General features: G+C 42.5%; 1 protein-coding gene across 3 annotated transcripts in view; it reads right to left on the bottom strand.

Moving 5' to 3' along the window:
• The window catches only part of XPO7 (exportin 7), a 93,134-nt gene that overhangs the window by 5,165 nt on the left and 70,160 nt on the right, over positions 1-17,809 (bottom strand). For all 3 annotated transcript variants that reach the window (XR_012243011.1, XM_073622260.1, XM_073622259.1), the window contains exons 17-27: positions 17,149-17,212; positions 13,709-13,817; positions 13,520-13,626; positions 11,445-11,533; positions 8,938-9,045; positions 8,774-8,856; positions 6,729-6,943; positions 3,276-3,414; positions 3,031-3,191; positions 2,216-2,314; positions 1,766-1,893 (exon numbers count right to left, since the gene is read on the bottom strand). Coding sequence is in view for 2 of the 3 variants with exons in the window: in XM_073622260.1 (XP_073478361.1) it covers positions 1,766-1,893; positions 2,216-2,314; positions 3,031-3,191; positions 3,276-3,414; positions 6,729-6,943; positions 8,774-8,856; positions 8,938-9,045; positions 11,445-11,533; positions 13,520-13,626; positions 13,709-13,817; positions 17,149-17,212 (1,302 nt within the window). In the remaining variant the exon portion in view is untranslated. The remainder of the gene's footprint in view (positions 1-1,765; positions 1,894-2,215; positions 2,315-3,030; positions 3,192-3,275; positions 3,415-6,728; positions 6,944-8,773; positions 8,857-8,937; positions 9,046-11,444; positions 11,534-13,519; positions 13,627-13,708; positions 13,818-17,148; positions 17,213-17,809) is intronic.

The raw sequence follows: 17,809 nt of genomic DNA, 5'->3' as shown, positions 1-17,809 counted from the left end.
AAAAACCACAAAGTGTGAAGTGAGATCGCAATCAAAAATATAACTCCATGTTGTTTCAACAAAAACTAAAAGAAAAGAAAATAATTTATCAGCAGATTCACAAAGCTATTTTTTTTCTTTTTCTGGTACAGAAATAAATGGATATCTTGTTGCATATTAAGAGAACGTGAAGACTGGACAGAATAGATGTGGGCTGTTCATGGGCAGGTGTGGCAGTGGTAATGTAGGGGGTGTCAGCGCCCATTAGGTTCATGGCACTAAACAATGCCAGGACAAGGTCATCCACTGCCCAGCGCAAAGATGGACGACTGACCCAACCCTTGTGTTTCAGATGCCACAGAGCGCTTTCTGGCCTGTTCATAGCAACCAACCAGCATCCTGGTTTTCCAAACAGCACTGCAGAATTTGGAGTGGTCTTGAACAGTAAATCTGTCATGCAGAACCCTCAAATGGAACCTCCAATGAAAAAGCAATACTTTACCACAAAACATCAGTGATGTTTAAAAATTTACAGTACAGGAAGGAAAACATGCATGCATACAAATTCTGGACAGTACAAGGACAGAAAGACCCCCATTTAGTCATTGTGCAGATGGCACAGCCCACTGAATACATCTAAATATAATCATAAACCAACAGACATTTAGCATTACCTGCCATGCAGCTCACTTACTTCATACCTGATAGTACAGGATGGTGTCTGCTGGGAAGGTAAACAACTTGCTCTTCCTGGCCATGTGATGGGTCACATGGCCAGGGAGTACAGGATTTCATTCACCATCAGGAGCCTGTATTGATGGCAGGGTCTGCTGCTGCCCTACATCAAGGGAGGCATTCACCTACAATGCCTCCTTGAAATGCCTAAAGGAGCTTTGCCCAGTGCTGGAATGCTAATCACTCTGGCATAGGACGCTCATTGCCACTCTACAGCCTTGAAAACACTGCCTGCGGCACCTGTCCATCCTACCTGCATTGTCCCAGGCCTGCCACTAAATGAGGACTTGCACTTTAAGGTGAAACCACAGAATATTTCCTGTCTTGACATAAAAATGGAGCTTATTCCAGCTTCCTCAATTGTCTTTAAAGCAAAGTTCCGCTTGTTTGTAAGTCTATTAAAAGTCAGCAGCTACAAAAAGTGTAGCTGCTGACTTTTAACAAACAAAAAACAGACACTCACGTGTCCTACGATCCAGCGATGCGGCTGCCTGAAGCCTCACTCCTCTCCAGGATTGCAAGTGTGAGCACCCGGCTGTGGACAGTGTGCGGCTTCACAGCTGGGTGCGTACTGCGCATGCACAAGTTGCGCTGTGCTCTCCTAGCGGCCAGGCAATCTTCTGGGACCTGTGATGTGTCCCAGAAGAATGCAGAAAGGGAGGGGAGAGGCGACAAGAGCAGGAAGTCAGAGCTGGGTACCTGTCAAAACTAGGTACCCCCCCCAAAAAAACAAAATGACATGCCGAATGTGGCATGTACGGGGGTGAGAAGTGCTTATAGCAGACGTTCCACTTTTGGGTGGAACTCCGCTTTAAGCATAGCAGGCAGACTCACTAACCAACAGGGAATCCTTCTAAAGTTGAATTGGCTATTGCTGTAACCTTTACAGGAAAAGTTAATATCTCTGGGAGGGACACCAAGGCAGATTCATCTACGAAGTAAAATAAAACTTGGTAGCTAGACAGCTGCCGCCGCAATGGTCTGCACTTCTATTTCCTTTGTGACATTCTGACTGACTTGATTAGATTCTTAGCAGTTTTTCCACACTAACCTGTCCCTGTTTTTGGTGAGTAGGTTCCCCTCAATTCCTTCCATTAAGTTCTCAAAGCACAAGTGCATAGCTTGCTGCTTCTCTGGGGGCTGACTGCTGACGATACTGTTCCGGAGCTCTGCAAAGTACTGCAAGACAAAGAGTGTTATAGATAGCAACAATACTTACAGACTTGCAAAAAATAATAATAATAATAAAGCTGCCCACTCCTTCCTTACATTGACAGACATTCCTCAGCCAATCTGAACTCCATAATCCATGACAGCCAATAAATGTATCTTTTGGTCTGACCATAAATATGAAATCTGATTGGCTGCTACTGATTATGGTATTTTGCAATGGCTTGAAGACTGAAATGTGTTAATGTGATAATAAGCAGGTAGCAGAAGAAATGGAATTAACAGAATGAAGAACGAGGCAGAGGCAAATGATGAAACACGTAACACCTACCTTCTCATTGAGGAGAATTAAGCCTAGTAACGGCCTGCTCATTGACCACTGATTTCGGCAATCTTCAAATATTATGATGTTGAGAACAGTGGAAAGCATCTAAAGGAGGATAGAGAGACACATAAATAAAAGCCATCTAGCTGCTCTCCAAATATTATCCCCTTTATGCACTGCTGCAGGTAATCCTGAATGAGCCAAGTGCTGAAAGCAGATACATACTCTGATATATTTAGAGGAGACAATTCAGTTTTTTTTTTTTTTAATGTCACTGGTCTGTGTTCTATTTTAAAAAAAAAAAAAAAAAAAAAAAAAAAAAACTGCCCTTATCAAAAAAATAAAAAATAAATAAATAATAAAACACACCACCTTTCCATTAAATGATAAAAGTGATTAAACTACTTATGGGGTTCAACATTTAAGTGACTGTAAACCTACTTTTTTTTTTTTTCTTTTTAAAATAACAAACGCGCCATACTTACCTGCTCTGTGTAATGGTTTTACACAGAGCAGCTCTGATCCGCCTCTTCTCGGGTCCCCTGCTAGCGGCTCCTGGCAGAAGTGTTTAAATAAAATAATTACATTTCCTGCAATACATCTACATAGGGGCAAAGAAACCACAACTGTTTTCCTGGTTGGTCCAGCTGTTGAAGGCTGATTTTCTTATATGAAATGGTTTATTGAAGCTGCTGCACCTAACCAAGCTGCATTTCAGGAAATCTGTTATATTACAGCTGGAAGAAGTCTGTCATTTATAGACCTAGTTGCATGCCAATTAAGGGGGTTAGAATCTGAAAACCCTTTTTAAATAAGGTCACCTGTTGGATCATCTCCGGGTGCTGCTGCATGATGTGCAGGAAGCGTTCACTCTCTTGTGGGGGTGGGGCTCCCCTTTTCTTACTGCTGCGGGAAAGTTGCTTGAAGAGGTATGTGACTATGTGGTCCAGGCAGGAGCAACAGCCTGTGCACACCATGGTGTCTGGAGAATGCAGAGCATGTTATTAACGACAAACTGCACAATGTCGGCAGGTCTTCAAAATACCAAACACAAGCAGATACCCACCTAGAGCTGTGAGCCCCTCAGAGATAGAGGACAGAATGTACATTATTACATGAGGCTCCAGGCTGGCAATGAAAGACATGTGATCCTGAGTCAGCACCTCCAGCAGCGAGTAATACGACTGACTGAGCTTGGGGTAATCCTGCAATCACAGAGAAACATTTAAGGTTATATTTACAGTACAACTCTCTGAACCTGAGGCAATTCATTTTATTTCATGGTGCGTCTCAGAGCCCTGCTTATAATGGGGGATAGCAAAACTTGTGTTTTGCCGGTAAATGATACAGTTGAAATTGTTGTGCTGTTAAAGTGAAAAATAAAGAAAAGCAGACAGATGTGCAAAAATGAAAAAAAAAAAAAAAAAAATGAAAAGGAAAACTATGCCAGCTCTCCAGCTTTCTTTCATTAAAAATACTGCTCCTCTGATGAGCGATCCGTGTTTGGACAGCTTTTCAGAGGCGATTGACAGGTGGTGGGGTGGCGATGTAATGCCTCCTCACTGGCTGTTTTAACACTTTTGCAAACATGCTGCAACTGCACGCATTGCACAGGGTTGCACAGTGTTTGCGGCGCTTCAAAAAAAACAAAAACAAAAAAAAACAAAACAAAAAAAAACAAACAAACAAAAATAACAAAACAAAAAACACAACACCCCAACCTATACAGTGAGGGGAAAAAGGTATTTGGTCCCCTGCTGATTTTGTACGTTTGCCCACCGACAAAGAAATGGTCTATATCATTTTAATGGTAGGTTTATTTTAACAGTGAGAGACAGAACAAAAAAAAATATCCAGAAAAACACATTCCAAAAAAAGTTATAAAATTGATTTACATTTTAAAAAGTAAAATAAGCATTTGATCAGCAAGATTTCTGTCTCCCAGGTGTCTTCTATACAAGTAATGAGCTGAGATTAGACGCACTCTCAAAGGGAGTGCGCCTAATCTCAGCTTGTTACCTGTATAAAAGAGAGCTGTCCACAGAAGCAAATTAATCAGATTCCAATCTCTCCACCATGGCCAAGACCAAAAGAGCTGTCCAAAGATGTCAGGGACAAGATTGTAGACCTACACAAAGCTGGAATGGACTACAAGACCATCGCCAAGCAGCTTGGTGAGAGGGTGACAACAGTTGGTGCGATTATTTGCAAAAGGAAGAAACACAAAATAAAGCTCAATCTCCCTCAGTCTGGGGCTCCATGTAAGATCTCACCTCGTGGAGTATCAATGATCATGAGAATGGTGAGGAATCAGCTCAGAACTCCACAGGAAAATGTTGTCAATGATTTCAAGGCAGCTTGGACCATAGTCACCAACAATTGGTAACACACTACGCCGTGAAGGACTGAAATCCTGCAGCGCCCGCAAGGTACCCCTGGTCAAGAAAGCATATGTACAGGTCCGTCTGAAGTTTGCCATCAAACATCTGCCTGATTCAGGAGAGGAGAACTGGGTGAAAATGTTCTGGTCAGATGAGACCAAAATGAAGCTCTTTGGCATCAACTCAACTCGCCATGTTTGGAGGAGGAGGAGGAATGCTGCCTATGACCCCCAAGAACACCATCCCCACCATCAAACATGGAGGTGGAAACATTATGCTTTGGGGGGTGTTCTTCTGCTAATGGGACAGGACAACTTCACTGCATCAAAAAGGGATGATGGACGGGGCCATGTACTGACAAATCTTGGGCGAGAACCTCCTTCCCTCAGGCAGGGCATTGAAAATGGGTCGCTGATGGGTATTCCAGCATGAAAAGGACCCAAAACATATGGCCAAGGCAACAAAGGGGTGGCTCAAGAAGAAGCACATTAGGGCCTAGCCAGTCTTGAGACCTTAATGCCATAGAAAATATGTGAAGGGAGCTCAAGGTTCAAGTTACCAAACGTCAGCCTCAAAACCTTAATGACTTGGAGAGGATCGGCAGAGAGGAGCGGGACAAAATACCTCCTGAGATGTATGCAGACTTGGTGGCCAACTACAAGAAACGTCTGACCTCTGATTGCCAACAAGGGTTTTGCCACCAAGTACTAAGTCATGTTTTGCGAAGGGGTCAAATACTTATTTCACTCATTAAAATGCAAATCAATTTATAACTTTTTTGAAATGCATTTTTCTGAATATTTTTTAAATCATGTCTCTCACTGTTAAAATAAACCTACCATTAAAATTCTAGGCTGATCATTTCTTTGTCAGTGGGTAAACATACAAAATCAGCAGGGAATCAAATACTTTTTTCCCCTCACTGTAACTAGCCTTAGCATTAAAAAGTGTACATGGAAAAGCAACGCATGTCACAAACAAAGTCTTCCCAGCACACTTACCAGACAGCCTGCAAAACAACCAAATTGACCCTGTCTAACAAGTCACATTAAAACAGGAGTGCACACAATTATGCACACATGCAAATATATGCACAAGCTGCAGTGCCCATGGAAAGGCTCCTCTGTCTACTGCAATTGATTGAATTGGGCGTGGGGATGCACTGGATGCCTTCAGCTCGTTATTGTGCTCTTGCTGAGCATCATGTGCATCACTGTGCCTTTAAGGAGTGGGCTCCCTCCAGACACACCTGCCCTCAATCTATCCATTGCTCACAAATTCAAAGAGTTAGGACTGCAGTAGACAGAGGGGCCTTGCCGTGGGCACAGCAGCTTATGCATATATCTGCAAATGTGTGCAAACAAAACCCTCTGTTTTAACATGACTTGTTAGACAGGATCAATTTGGTTGTTCTGCAGGCTGGCTGGTAAGTTTTTTGTTTGCAGCTTTCCCCCTGTCAGAACACAACAGTTCAGTGGGGAAGATTGCTGTACTAACATCTGATTGTTAGTAGAGTGGCTCTGATCAGAGCAAATCAGTTTTTTTTTCATTCAACCCGCTGGGTTGAACGAAAAAAGCTCATGGTGAGTATTAGGCTTTAGAAATGGCCATTGCTAACCGGTTCTGCGATCACAGAGGTGGCAGCTCTGATTAAGCTTGGTTTATTCTTGCAATCACAGAGGGGCAGTCAATGGAATACATACAGCAATATGACCAACACTGATTTGGGCCATCAAAAAGGAACATTAGGAATGTTGTATACATAATAAACTGAATGAACTTCACAAATTGAAATACAGCTGATGTATCTTGCGGTGAACTTAAAATACAAGCTAATGTTAAGGCTGTTATATAAAGTAGGGAAAAATAGAAACGTTGCCCATAGCAACTTGATTTCATCAATGGCATTTGCATCTCAGGTAAGACAATAAAATGAACCCGAATAGACACCATTACCAATAGCCCTATTTTAGTTTTTATAAAGCAAACTTATTGGACTTTCCCTTACAAATGGTTCTCTTTAGGAATTTGCTGGTTAATACATAAATACAGTTAGCCATGGTTAGGATAATCCTACAGATCAAAAGACAAATACCAATGCTGCAAAAGAAAAAAAAGATCCTTGAGTGTAGCATTACCAGCAGATCACTGTGTGGCACAGACAGCAGCAGTTTGACAAACGTCTGCAAAGCATTATCCAGAGCTTCATCTCCGTACAGCCTGAAGACCCCAAAGTTGACATAGCTGCCACTAAGAGCGGCTTTTAGCACCGAGAAACATATAGAGATTCCCTTCAACTTCAGCACATAGAGCTGCTCCTTGGGGAGCTCACCCAGGGTCAGGATCCGATTACCTAAGGGGAAAATGCATGTCTATAAAACACATAAAAACACCTCCAGAAAGAAGACGACTTCAGTACTCCAGTGAGATGAGACTAGCTACAGAAATATAAGCATAATGTAATGTATGCCATAAGCACATATTTTGAGAAAAAAAAACAAAAAAAGAAAAAACAAAAATAAAACAAAACAACAAAAAAAGGATATATTTGCTTTGTTGCCTACATGGCCCAAATGTCATCCCCACAGAGATTTAAGACCCCTCTCACACTGCAGTACCCGGTCGTTAGCGCTAAAGCGCCGCTAGTTTTTTGCGGTGCTTTTCAGCCGCTAGCGGTGCAGTTTTTACCTTAAAGACAAGGTAAAAAGTCCAGTTTTGCGGAGCGCTATTTACAGCACTCGCAACCCGCCCCAAAGATGCTGCTTGCAGGACTTTTCCTAACATCCCGCAAGCGCACCGCCCAAGTGTGAAAAGACACGGCAATGAATGAGAGGGCGCTTTTTCAGTGGCTATTTCTAGCGCTAAAGTGCCTGAAAACCACCTCACTGTGAAAGGGGTCTAATGCCCTGTACACACGGTCAGACATTGATCGGACATTCCGACATCAAAATCCACGGATTTCTTTCCGACGGATGTTGGCTCAAACTTGTCTTGCATACACACGGTCGCACAAAGTTGTCGGAAAATCCGATTGTCCTGAACACGGTGACATAAAACACATACGTCGGGTCTATAAACGGGGCAGTAGCCAATAGCTTTCGTCTCTTAAATTATTCTGAGCATGCATGGCACTTTGTGCGTCGGATTTGTTTCGAATTTAACCGATCGGATTTTGTGGTCTGAAAATTTTATAGCCTGCTCTCAAACTTTGTGTGTCGGAAATTCCGATGGAGCCCACACACGATCGGAATTTCCGACAACACAATCCGATCGCACTGTTTCCGTCAGAAAATCCGACCGTGTGTACAGGGCATAAGTCTTATACCACGCCTTTGAAAATGATCTTTGATGGAATCAGTAATCCCTGTGCACACCGTCATTTAGGACTAACTTTCCAACTAAATTCCACCCCTGAATTGAACGTATGTCTGGGTATAATTTTTTCCCCCAGTGTAGACTGTACATTACTCTGTTTGTGTTCATTTAATGATTCCCTGTTCCCCTTTCTTCTCATAACCTGCTAATCCTTTTACACCCAGTTCACACTGAATGCAGCTTTGAAATCGCACTACCTCTGAGCGATTTCAAAGCCGATGATTCGTGCAATTTTGTGTGTTGCATGATGACATCTGTGCGACTACATGCACAGATGTCACTGCAAGTCGCACATGAAATTGTCAAAAATGGCGCAGAAACCGTTTCAAAAATTGATGCAAGACAGTCGCACTGATATGAACGGTTCCATAGCCAGAAATAGGGTGCGACTTCTCATGTGACTGATCTGTCAAATCGCATGACAAGTCGCACCAGTGTGAACAGAGGCTTAATGTGTTCCTTTCAACATTACTCTGACAATACCGTGACAGTGCTTCTTAATTTTAGTATAGTGAAGGAGGAAGGAAGGATACAGGCCAGAACTGCAAAACTTTTCTTATTAGAATGATCTAATATTCTGGGGTGTAGAGGTAGAGACTAGAATATGTGTAATTTCCTACTGAGTTAGTGGTGTCACACAAATGTGACTACACAGTGTGGCAAGGGGTGAGTAAATCACAAAAACTGTGGAACAGAAAAAATTTATTTGATAGGTTAAATAAATGATCAGTTTTATCCATTTGACAACTTTTGGCTGTAAGATAATGCAAATGAAGTGAAGAGGGTATCCTCTTATGTAACGGCTTACCATAAGTTGTGATCATTTTACTGGTCTCTCGAAATAGAAGTATGCCGTTCGGTGAGGAAACATCAAACTGTAACCTCTGTGACCTGCAGATGGATGACAGACATGGTCAGCTCCTTTTTACTATTTAAGGGGTAAAAAAAAAAAAAAGGAAGAAGAAAACAAACCTGTTGTGTACTAGTTCTGCCATAAGCTTGAGGATGGGTGTTGTACAGGCTGGGTCATGGAACCAGAGTTCTAGTGCCCTCTGAAGAATGGGCATGTATGCTGGGTATCTGAGAATAGCTAAGGAATAGCAATGACCAGGACTGGTACATATCAGACATCCCCCCTCCACTATTTTGTTTACTTGGAAAAAAACAACTTTATTGATATAACACACATTTTACAAGTCAATCGGGTACATATAACCACAGAAGGTCAGATACATATTGTGTCATTGAAATTAAATATGCAGAAATATTACAGGGCATGCATACACATATATTCACATGTCATAATTTATGCAAAGAACAGTCCAACATATAAATATATTGTTTTTTTGGTGTAGGGGAACGCTGCACTGGATTTGGAACCATTATACACAGGTTTCCCCGTCCTCCAACCATCTATCTGAGATCTTTGAATATTTTTGAGCGGATCCCCTGTGTGTGTAGATCAGTTTCTTAAATGGCAGGGTGTCATTAACTGCTTTTTTCCACAACTGTAGTGTGGGGGGCATATTCTGCATCCATCTTTGCACTCCCCCCTCCACTATTAACAATTCTTATTGCTTAGGCCACTACATATACTTTTGGTAGACATATACATTTAAGTTGGGAAAAAAAAAAAAAAAATTTGGTTTTGGAGACATGAAGTGAGAGAAAATCTCAACAACAAAAATTCTCTTCCCTCCCTCCCTCTTCTAGTCACAGCTGTCTTTGGGGTAACAAGTAATGTGGAATCCTTGCACTGGGGACAAAGACAGCAATAAACCTGATGGTTGGCTGCAGTTTCACTTTAAAGGATAAGTTCACCTTTGGGAACATGTTACATGTTTCCAGTGCTGCAGCCACCACCCGCTCCCCTCTTGTGACAGCAGTACGGGGAGAAATTCCCTGTACTAGCTGTCACTGTTTGAAAGCAGCATGGCTGTGCGGGGCTCCGCCCACACGGCTGCGCCATTCAGACACACAGCTCTGTGTGTCTGAATGAACTACAAGTCCCGACATCCTTAGCGGTTGTCGGCTTGAGGTTCTCAATGAACCACCATGGCGCTGTGGTAGTTCATTGAGTCTTCCTTTTTAGGGAGTTTCGGCTTACCATACGGGATGTACGTGTAAGCTGATACACTGACATTGTGCAGGAGACCTGCATGGCACCAGCAATCTGCTTTACAGGCTTCTACTAAAAAAAAAAAAAAAAAAATAAAAAAAAATAAATGCACATTTTTTTACCTGCAAAAAAAAAAAAATTAAATAAAATAAAAAATGTGCATTTATTTTTTTTAAATTGAACTTGTCCTTTAACTGGTCTACTTACCAAGCACCTGGTCCACATTGCTTCTCACAAACTACACATAATTTTACCCAGACACACAAAGACTGATACATACAATAAAGATAAATGAAACGTGACCCACAAGCAATAATCTGCTTCCAGGATTTACATTCTTTTAAAGTGGTATTAAACCCAGTAGCAAACATTATACTGCAGCTTACTAATTCTTACACATGATGGCTGCAGTCTCTTTTTTAGGCTTTTTTTTCACCTGGTGATCTGGCCAGTAACTCTGTTTTTCAACCGAACAAGAGGTGTCATGCAGAAGTAGCAGTTACAAGGATGAAACCAACAATTTACCACCGACAGGGGTGCTTAGAATGATCAGCTTGTATGTAAAACCTTTACCTCAAAAGGGGAAAAAAAAACTGTTGCTGTAAATGCGCTTATAGGTTACAATTTGTTAGTGTATCTAAAGCTGGCCATAGAAAAATTCCTTTTTTTTTATTTGGATCAGCCAGCCAACTAAAAAAAAAAAAAAAAAAAAAAAAAAAAACAGATTCCCTCATCCACAAATTCCAGGTGGATGTGGGAATCCTCCTCAATGTGCTACTGTATTCTGACAACGGGACTCCTCCGCTGTCAGAATACACTGATCAGCACAGCTGCCTATTGGCTGCATGCACTGATCGAAATACAATACAATACTGATCGAAATACAATACAATAACAGTCTTTTTTTGAGAGGAGTTGACTGCTATAGTTCGACTCTTCTCAAATGGGAATGGCCAAAAAAGGATCAAGTTTTGCTCAGTTGCTGATAAATTTGGCGTCTTTTGAACAATCTATGGCCAGCTTAAATCTGCTAGTACATCTTACACTCCCCTCCCCCCAGAATGACAATGCTGTTGTCCAAAAGGTGTCTCTATGCTCCTTCATCCAGAGTGTAGGCACTACAACACAGGAGTTGGGTTACTGCTGGATCACCAGGTGAAAACAGAGAGGAAAAAAAAAAGCCTAAAACAAAACAAATACAGCCGCCACATCTAATGATTGGCAAGCTGCAATAGGTTTTGGGTTTAATACCGCTTTAAGTTGTATTTTAAAAAATTAATGCAATTCCGTAGTCTACCAGAATTCCTTGAATACATCAGGGGCATGTCAACTAATGTCCAACACAGCCTGAAAAGGATACATCCAGTCAAACAGCATCATAAAGCTACTCTTGGCATTAAAAGCAAAGGCGATTCCTCGCAAGTCTCTCACCAGCCCAACTAGACTTCTCTAGACATGAAAGAAAACATGGTTAAAATGGGCACAGAAAACATTTTCCAGCATGTGTTAAATGCCAGAGACGACTTCAGCTTATGCAAAATGGTCTTTTAGATAAAGCAAAAAAGATCTGAAGTACTTAAATTTACAGACACCTTGTTGTACCTGTGCCAGCCTTTAAACCAGTCAAGGCACTACTGCATTTGAAATCTGAACAATATAAAAGACAGCCACATTGCCTTAAGTTTCAAAATGTTGAGTGCTTAGGGAGCAAACAACCTATCCGGGGCGTTTCCAATTTTGTAAAGTAATAACTGGAAAAGTGGATAACACTCAAGGCCAGAAACAGCACTAGTAGAAGCAACAGGCTGATCTTTTAACTTCAGGGTGGTGCACATTGCATCAACAGGAGCTGAAACAGTCTTCTTTAGCCCTTGTTTACATTGACTGCGGCTTTGAAGTCGCACGATTTCAAAGCAGCATGTCAAGTGTAACTTAAAGTGCGACTTGGAAGACATCTGTGTGGCTTCATGCACAGATATCTATGCAAGTCACACCTGAAATCGCCAAAAGTAGTGCTGGAACTACGGTTTCAAATCAATGCGGCACCGCAAAGTCGGCATCGCAACGATTTGAATGCGATTGCCGGCAACAGGGTGCTACTTGTCATGCGATTTAACCTGTCAAATCGCATGACAAGTAGCTCCAATGTGAATGAGGGCTTAACCTAGGAGTGATAGCATTAGATTGCCACTCCTCAAGAAAAGCTCATTAGTCAAAGATTTTAGTAACATGTAATCAGTTTGTGCAGCTGATGGCTCAGAGACTGCCAAGACACAGGTAAAATCGGACACTGAATTTGGAGAAGAGGCTGCAGTAGCACACTTGCGGCAAATCTTAAAAAAAAAAAGAAAAAAAAGAAAAAAAAGCTGGGTAAATTAGGTCAGCGCTTGACAAATTTGAATCTAGGAGCCAGTTTTTTTTTTTGACTTGAGTTTGTTTTCGGCGACAGATGGCAGATCTCAAATTTGCACATGGAGATTTTTGCACATTTTACACATGGAGAGGAGTGGAGTCGGGCATGCTGCTGGGTTGGACGGCTTTCTCACAGGGTGGTTTTGGGGGATGCATGTCCCTTTGGGGCTGGGGTTTTCAGGGTGTGTGTTCTGGTGTGTGGCGTGCTTTGTGGGCTGGACCCAGCCCACCCGCTGCGAAGATACCCCTTTGCACCCCCCCCCCCGTGACCCCAAAGGGGACTCCTCCACACACCCCTCACCGAGACCACAGGGCACTCCTCCTACCACCACAAGATACCCCTTCACATGTACTGACACCACAGGAAACCTCTGACACCATAGGAGAGCCCTCTGCACTTCAGTAATGACCCCACCCCCTCCTCTTCCTCAGGAGGAACAAAAAAGGTAGTAGCAGGCTGTACATCTCTGCCACCAGTAACAGAGCTGGAACAGCATTGGGAAGACTAGAGATACACATTTCAGATAAGGAAGGGAACTTGCACACTTGTATGTCTGCTCAATCCCTCCCCCATGAATGCTCGGCCTAATAAACAACCAGAGGGGCTTAGGCTGGGTACACGGGCTGCACATCAGCCAGTACAGTAGAAACCGGCCCACATTCAGCCTGTGTGTACAGCTGCCTGTTCGACAGAAACCAATCGCACGACTGGCTTCTGTCAAACGAGCAAGCTGGAAAACCAGCATAGAATCAGTGCTGGGCACCATTGTCAAAACACAATAGCTCAGCGAGGGAAATCATCACTGCACAAACATTGCTTATGTTAGTACAGCGATGTGTCTGTTTTTTTTCCATTTAGCCTACTGGGTTCTACGAAAAATACAACTATAATGTGTAACAGGCTTTACAGCTTATTGCCTAGTAGGAAATAGAGGCAGTTCTGAAATATTCACTGGGCCAAAAAATCTGCCGGGTACATGGGTAACTGATGTGGGACTCACAGTGACAACAAATTCACATTACCTTGGCTTCCTGCTCATTAAAGTTGTTGCTGTTGAACATTTGAGCCATTGATTCAAAGGCAGCAGTGAGAGGCATCATGAACTGAGCAAACTGTTCCTCATCCTCTCCTAAAGACAATAAGGACAGTGTAAACAATGACACATCTAGAGGCAAGGGTAAAACTCACAAAACTAAATAAGGCAACAGTACCTAAATCCACCATGAGGAGGCGCCCTAGTGCTGTGTAGAAGGTAGTGCGGCAGCGCATATCTGACAAATTTGATTGGCTGTTAATTCCCAGGAAAGAGAAGTGTTCGCTCTGTAACACAATATAAAAGACATTACTGTAGGCCCTGCTCACAAAGTGACACCATCCACAAGATGCCAACCATTTATCATTTGCATCAAACATAGGAAATATTTCTTCTGAGTGCTATCCTGACTTATTTCACTTCAGGTCACATTTATTACTCAGAAACAGGAGTTAAGCTCGATTCACACCTATGCATGTTGCTTTTGAGTTTTTTTGTCATGCTTGCCATGTTTTTGAGCAGCATTTTTACAGCGTTTTGGGTTTTTTTTTTTTTTTTTACAGTTTTAAAAAAAAAATGCCAAAAACGCATCAAAAACGCTGTAAAAACGCTGCACGTGCGTTTTTGATGCTGGTCCATTGAATTCTATTACATGCAAAATGCTGCATTTTGCATGAAAAAAAGTCCCTGACCCTTTCCAAAAATGCAGAGGTACAAAAAGGCATTGATGTGAACATGTTCCATAGGAACCCATGTTAAAAAATTCCCATGCATTTCTGCAAAATGCATCAAAAAACGCGCTAGTGTGAATGGAGCCTAACATTCTAGACTAGGAAACTCAAAACTCAACACTTGCTATTGTGAACGGGACACATTTTTATATAGGCTACCACCATATGCAGTGAGGATATGTGCTTGGAAGAAGAATCTGTCTGTAAAGGTGAAGTAACACCATACACCAGGGGTGCCCAAACTTTTTTCAAAGCTGGCCAGGTTTTATGAATTGAACATGCACGAGGGCCGACCATTTTGCATGACATTCTTTGAACCATTAAAATTCGGTCCAAGTGTGTTAGTCCGAGCACCAATACAATGCCCAACAAGAATTCTCTTGCCTTTGTGGCTGTGTGTGAAAGAAGACATGAACTCAGGCGTTTTATTTGGATATACCAAATTTATCGGCTTATAAACACAAACCTTCACTTTAAGAGGGAAGTTTCAGGGGAAAAAAAAAACTTAAAATAAAAGAATTGTTAAGCAAAACAAGGGTCAGTGCCCATCTGCAGCCTCACCATTGCCATGAATGCAGCCCCCTCTCCCCCAGGCCATGAATGCAGGACCCCCCATTGCCATCAGTGCAGTCTGATCAATGCCCTGTTTACTCGGTGGCTTCTTTACAAAGTCCCACCTCCTATGAAAGACAGAACAGTTGCCCAATGGCAGCCCAGGAGAAGGGACTTTCTATTAGAGGCCGCTGAGTAAACTGTCGGCACTCGTCCTGACCCCTCCCTGTCCCCTCCGAGGCACCGATAAATAAGGGTATATATCTTTTGTGGCACCCCCCCGGTGCTCGGGGATTCATTGGGGGCCACAAAAAATATATGTCCAAATCACCAGTGGCCCGCGGGCCGGACTTTGGACATGCCTGCCATACACCTTCCCCACTTATCCAACATCCCTGCTGTACTTACCTCGATGTCGAGCTGTCAGAGACCATGCAGCCGGAATAGCGGTCCAGAGGATTTGAAATCACCGCTTTTCCCTGTTCAGTCCTTCTGGGATGGACCAAAGAGATTCACTGTGCAGGCGCTAACCAATCATAATCGCTATGGTCCATCCCGGAAGCACAGCACAGAGAAGAGGGAGAAAAGTAGGAATTTGAAATCCCTTGACTGCTGGAACAGTTCCGTGAGCTCCGACAGCTCAGCATCACCAGAGGAGACCAGAATGATGGGGAGGGTGTACGGTGTTAGCTCACCTTTAGGTTTTTTTCCTATACCGGTGAACTAGCTCTGTCTTGTTATATTGGTCACAGTTTGTGTGGAGTTATAAAATACTTAATACAGGAAAGTGGAGGCATTTCCCAAACAGTTTCCTCCCTGGCAAGCAGTCTACATCTTATTTGCATTTTGGAATTTAACCTGCTTAGGGGTAAAGAGAAAATTCATACAAAATTTTTTTTTTGCTATGAATGATTAAAAACAAACACTTTTTTTGTATTACAATCAGGGTAATACTTGAACTTATCTTTAGCTTTCTGTAATCCCTTGTAGAGCAGCACTTTGGGAGAGGAAGAGTCAGCCGTTAAAGCCAGTCAGGGCCCTACTGCTTAATACAGTGTTTTTTTTTTTTTTTTTTTTACAAGGTGTCCATTAAAATCGGAATTAAATCAGAATGATGGTGTAGCAGTGGGGGGGGGGGGGGGGGGGGGGGGGGCACTGGATAGCGTAAAATTGGGAACCAAATTGTATATTATCTTCAGTTCCACTGCAAAGAAAGGCAGGTGTAAGGCTAACCATACATGATTAGAGTTCTCTCATTCAGCATGGATATTGGAATCTCCTCTGACTGCTATTGTATTCCTGAATGCCCCAACAGTGCCTGCATCTAAAAGTCACTGTTTGGCTGATAATTTTCCACCTGGCTCAGTTTTTAAATTGACTTTGTTAATCCAGCTGGTACCAGCAGGGCCATCCACAGTTCAAAGTTCAGCCAATTCAGCAGCAATCAACCAAAATTCAAGTTGGTCAGCTGAAGTATTTGACCCCTTGCTGCCACGCCCTGGCACTTTAAGTGGCTCTTAAGGCCGGGAGGTGGGCTTTCGGACCCTGTGACCGCTGTATGCAAGAGTACATCGGTAGCTGTCCAGGACAGCTCAGTTACTGTTGTGAGAGAGTGTTCTCAGCACACGAAAGCTGTTCCCCCATGGACAAATATATACAAACACTCAGGTTTAAAGTCCACCTATCCAGTGGCCACGTATATACGTACGGCCAGTAGGAACAGGTTAAGTGAGCCCAAAATCAGTGTTATTTTTGACTCAGTTCTAGGCTTGCTCCAGCTTCTGGCACATCATTACATTCATGGCAATGTGCAGAGCAACTGCTTGGTTAGAAGTGCTTAAAAATCACCCTTTTACAAAGAGTTGTGATCAGGTACTGATCGCTAGAGAAAGCCTGAAGCTTCTGACAATACTACACATGTTTCAGTTGCAAGGGCAACTTTAGCAGCTCCTCATTTTAATACAACCCGCTTCTTAATGGCATATTTTGAAAACCTTGATTTACAAACTAATAAAAAAAAAAAAAAAAAAAAAACCTGAGCCTTGCGCTTTCCACCCTCATGTATAAAATATGTCATAAATAAAAAAAGGCCTGCTGGGAAAAAAAAAAAAATATATACATTCCTGTAAAATTTAAAGAAGGTAAAACCCACATAACACAAAAAAAATAGCTAGATTTTCGGATCATGAGGCCAATACATCAGTGCATGGAAGAGAAACCCATTCTTGCTATTCACAGCAACCAGATTCTCCCTTCTTTTCATTATTGTAACAGACATATTCATTGGAGATTTGAATTGCTCCTCCCCATACTCATTATTTCCCACTGCACTTACTGTGTGGTTGTTTAACATGAACTGAACAGCGCTAAGCTTCACCAGCTTTCTGACACTGCTGTACGTGCGAGGAGTTAAGGACAAAAGACACAGGACAATAGAAAATGATCACAATTTGCAGTTGGTTAACACACGCCATACATATCACAAATATAAACATGGTCATCATCTGGTTGACCCCAGAAGAAAACATTATTACGTAAGCCTTATTAAAATCTCATACAAACTTAAAGTGATATTAAAGTTAAATAATAATAAAAAACACCACAAAACAAGAATGTCATACTTACTTGCTCTGTGCAATGGTTTTGCACAGAGCAGCCCTGCTCCTCCTCTTCTTGGGTTCCCCACTGGTACTCCTGGCTCCTCCCCTTCCCCGAGTGCCCCCATAGCAAGCCGCTTGCTATGAGGGCACTCGTGCATGCTCACTCTTGAGCCCTGCTCTTTGTCTTCATACAACACAGCTTGGTCCCCCGTTCCCCTCCTCACTGGCTATGATCGACAGCAGCAGCAAACCACTGGCTCCCGTTGTCATCTCTTAGCCAAATGGGAGAGCAAGCAGCTGCTCTCATGCACATCGCTGGACCGTGATCTGGCTTGGGTAAGTAATAGGGGAGCTGCATACTGAAGGTTTTTTTTAACCTTCCTGCATAGAATTCAG

Source organism: Aquarana catesbeiana, linkage group LG03 (genome assembly GCF_042186555.1).
Source record: "Aquarana catesbeiana isolate 2022-GZ linkage group LG03, ASM4218655v1, whole genome shotgun sequence".
Lineage (NCBI taxonomy): Eukaryota > Metazoa > Chordata > Amphibia > Anura > Ranidae > Aquarana > Aquarana catesbeiana.
This window is presented reverse-complemented; position numbering and strand designations above follow the sequence as displayed.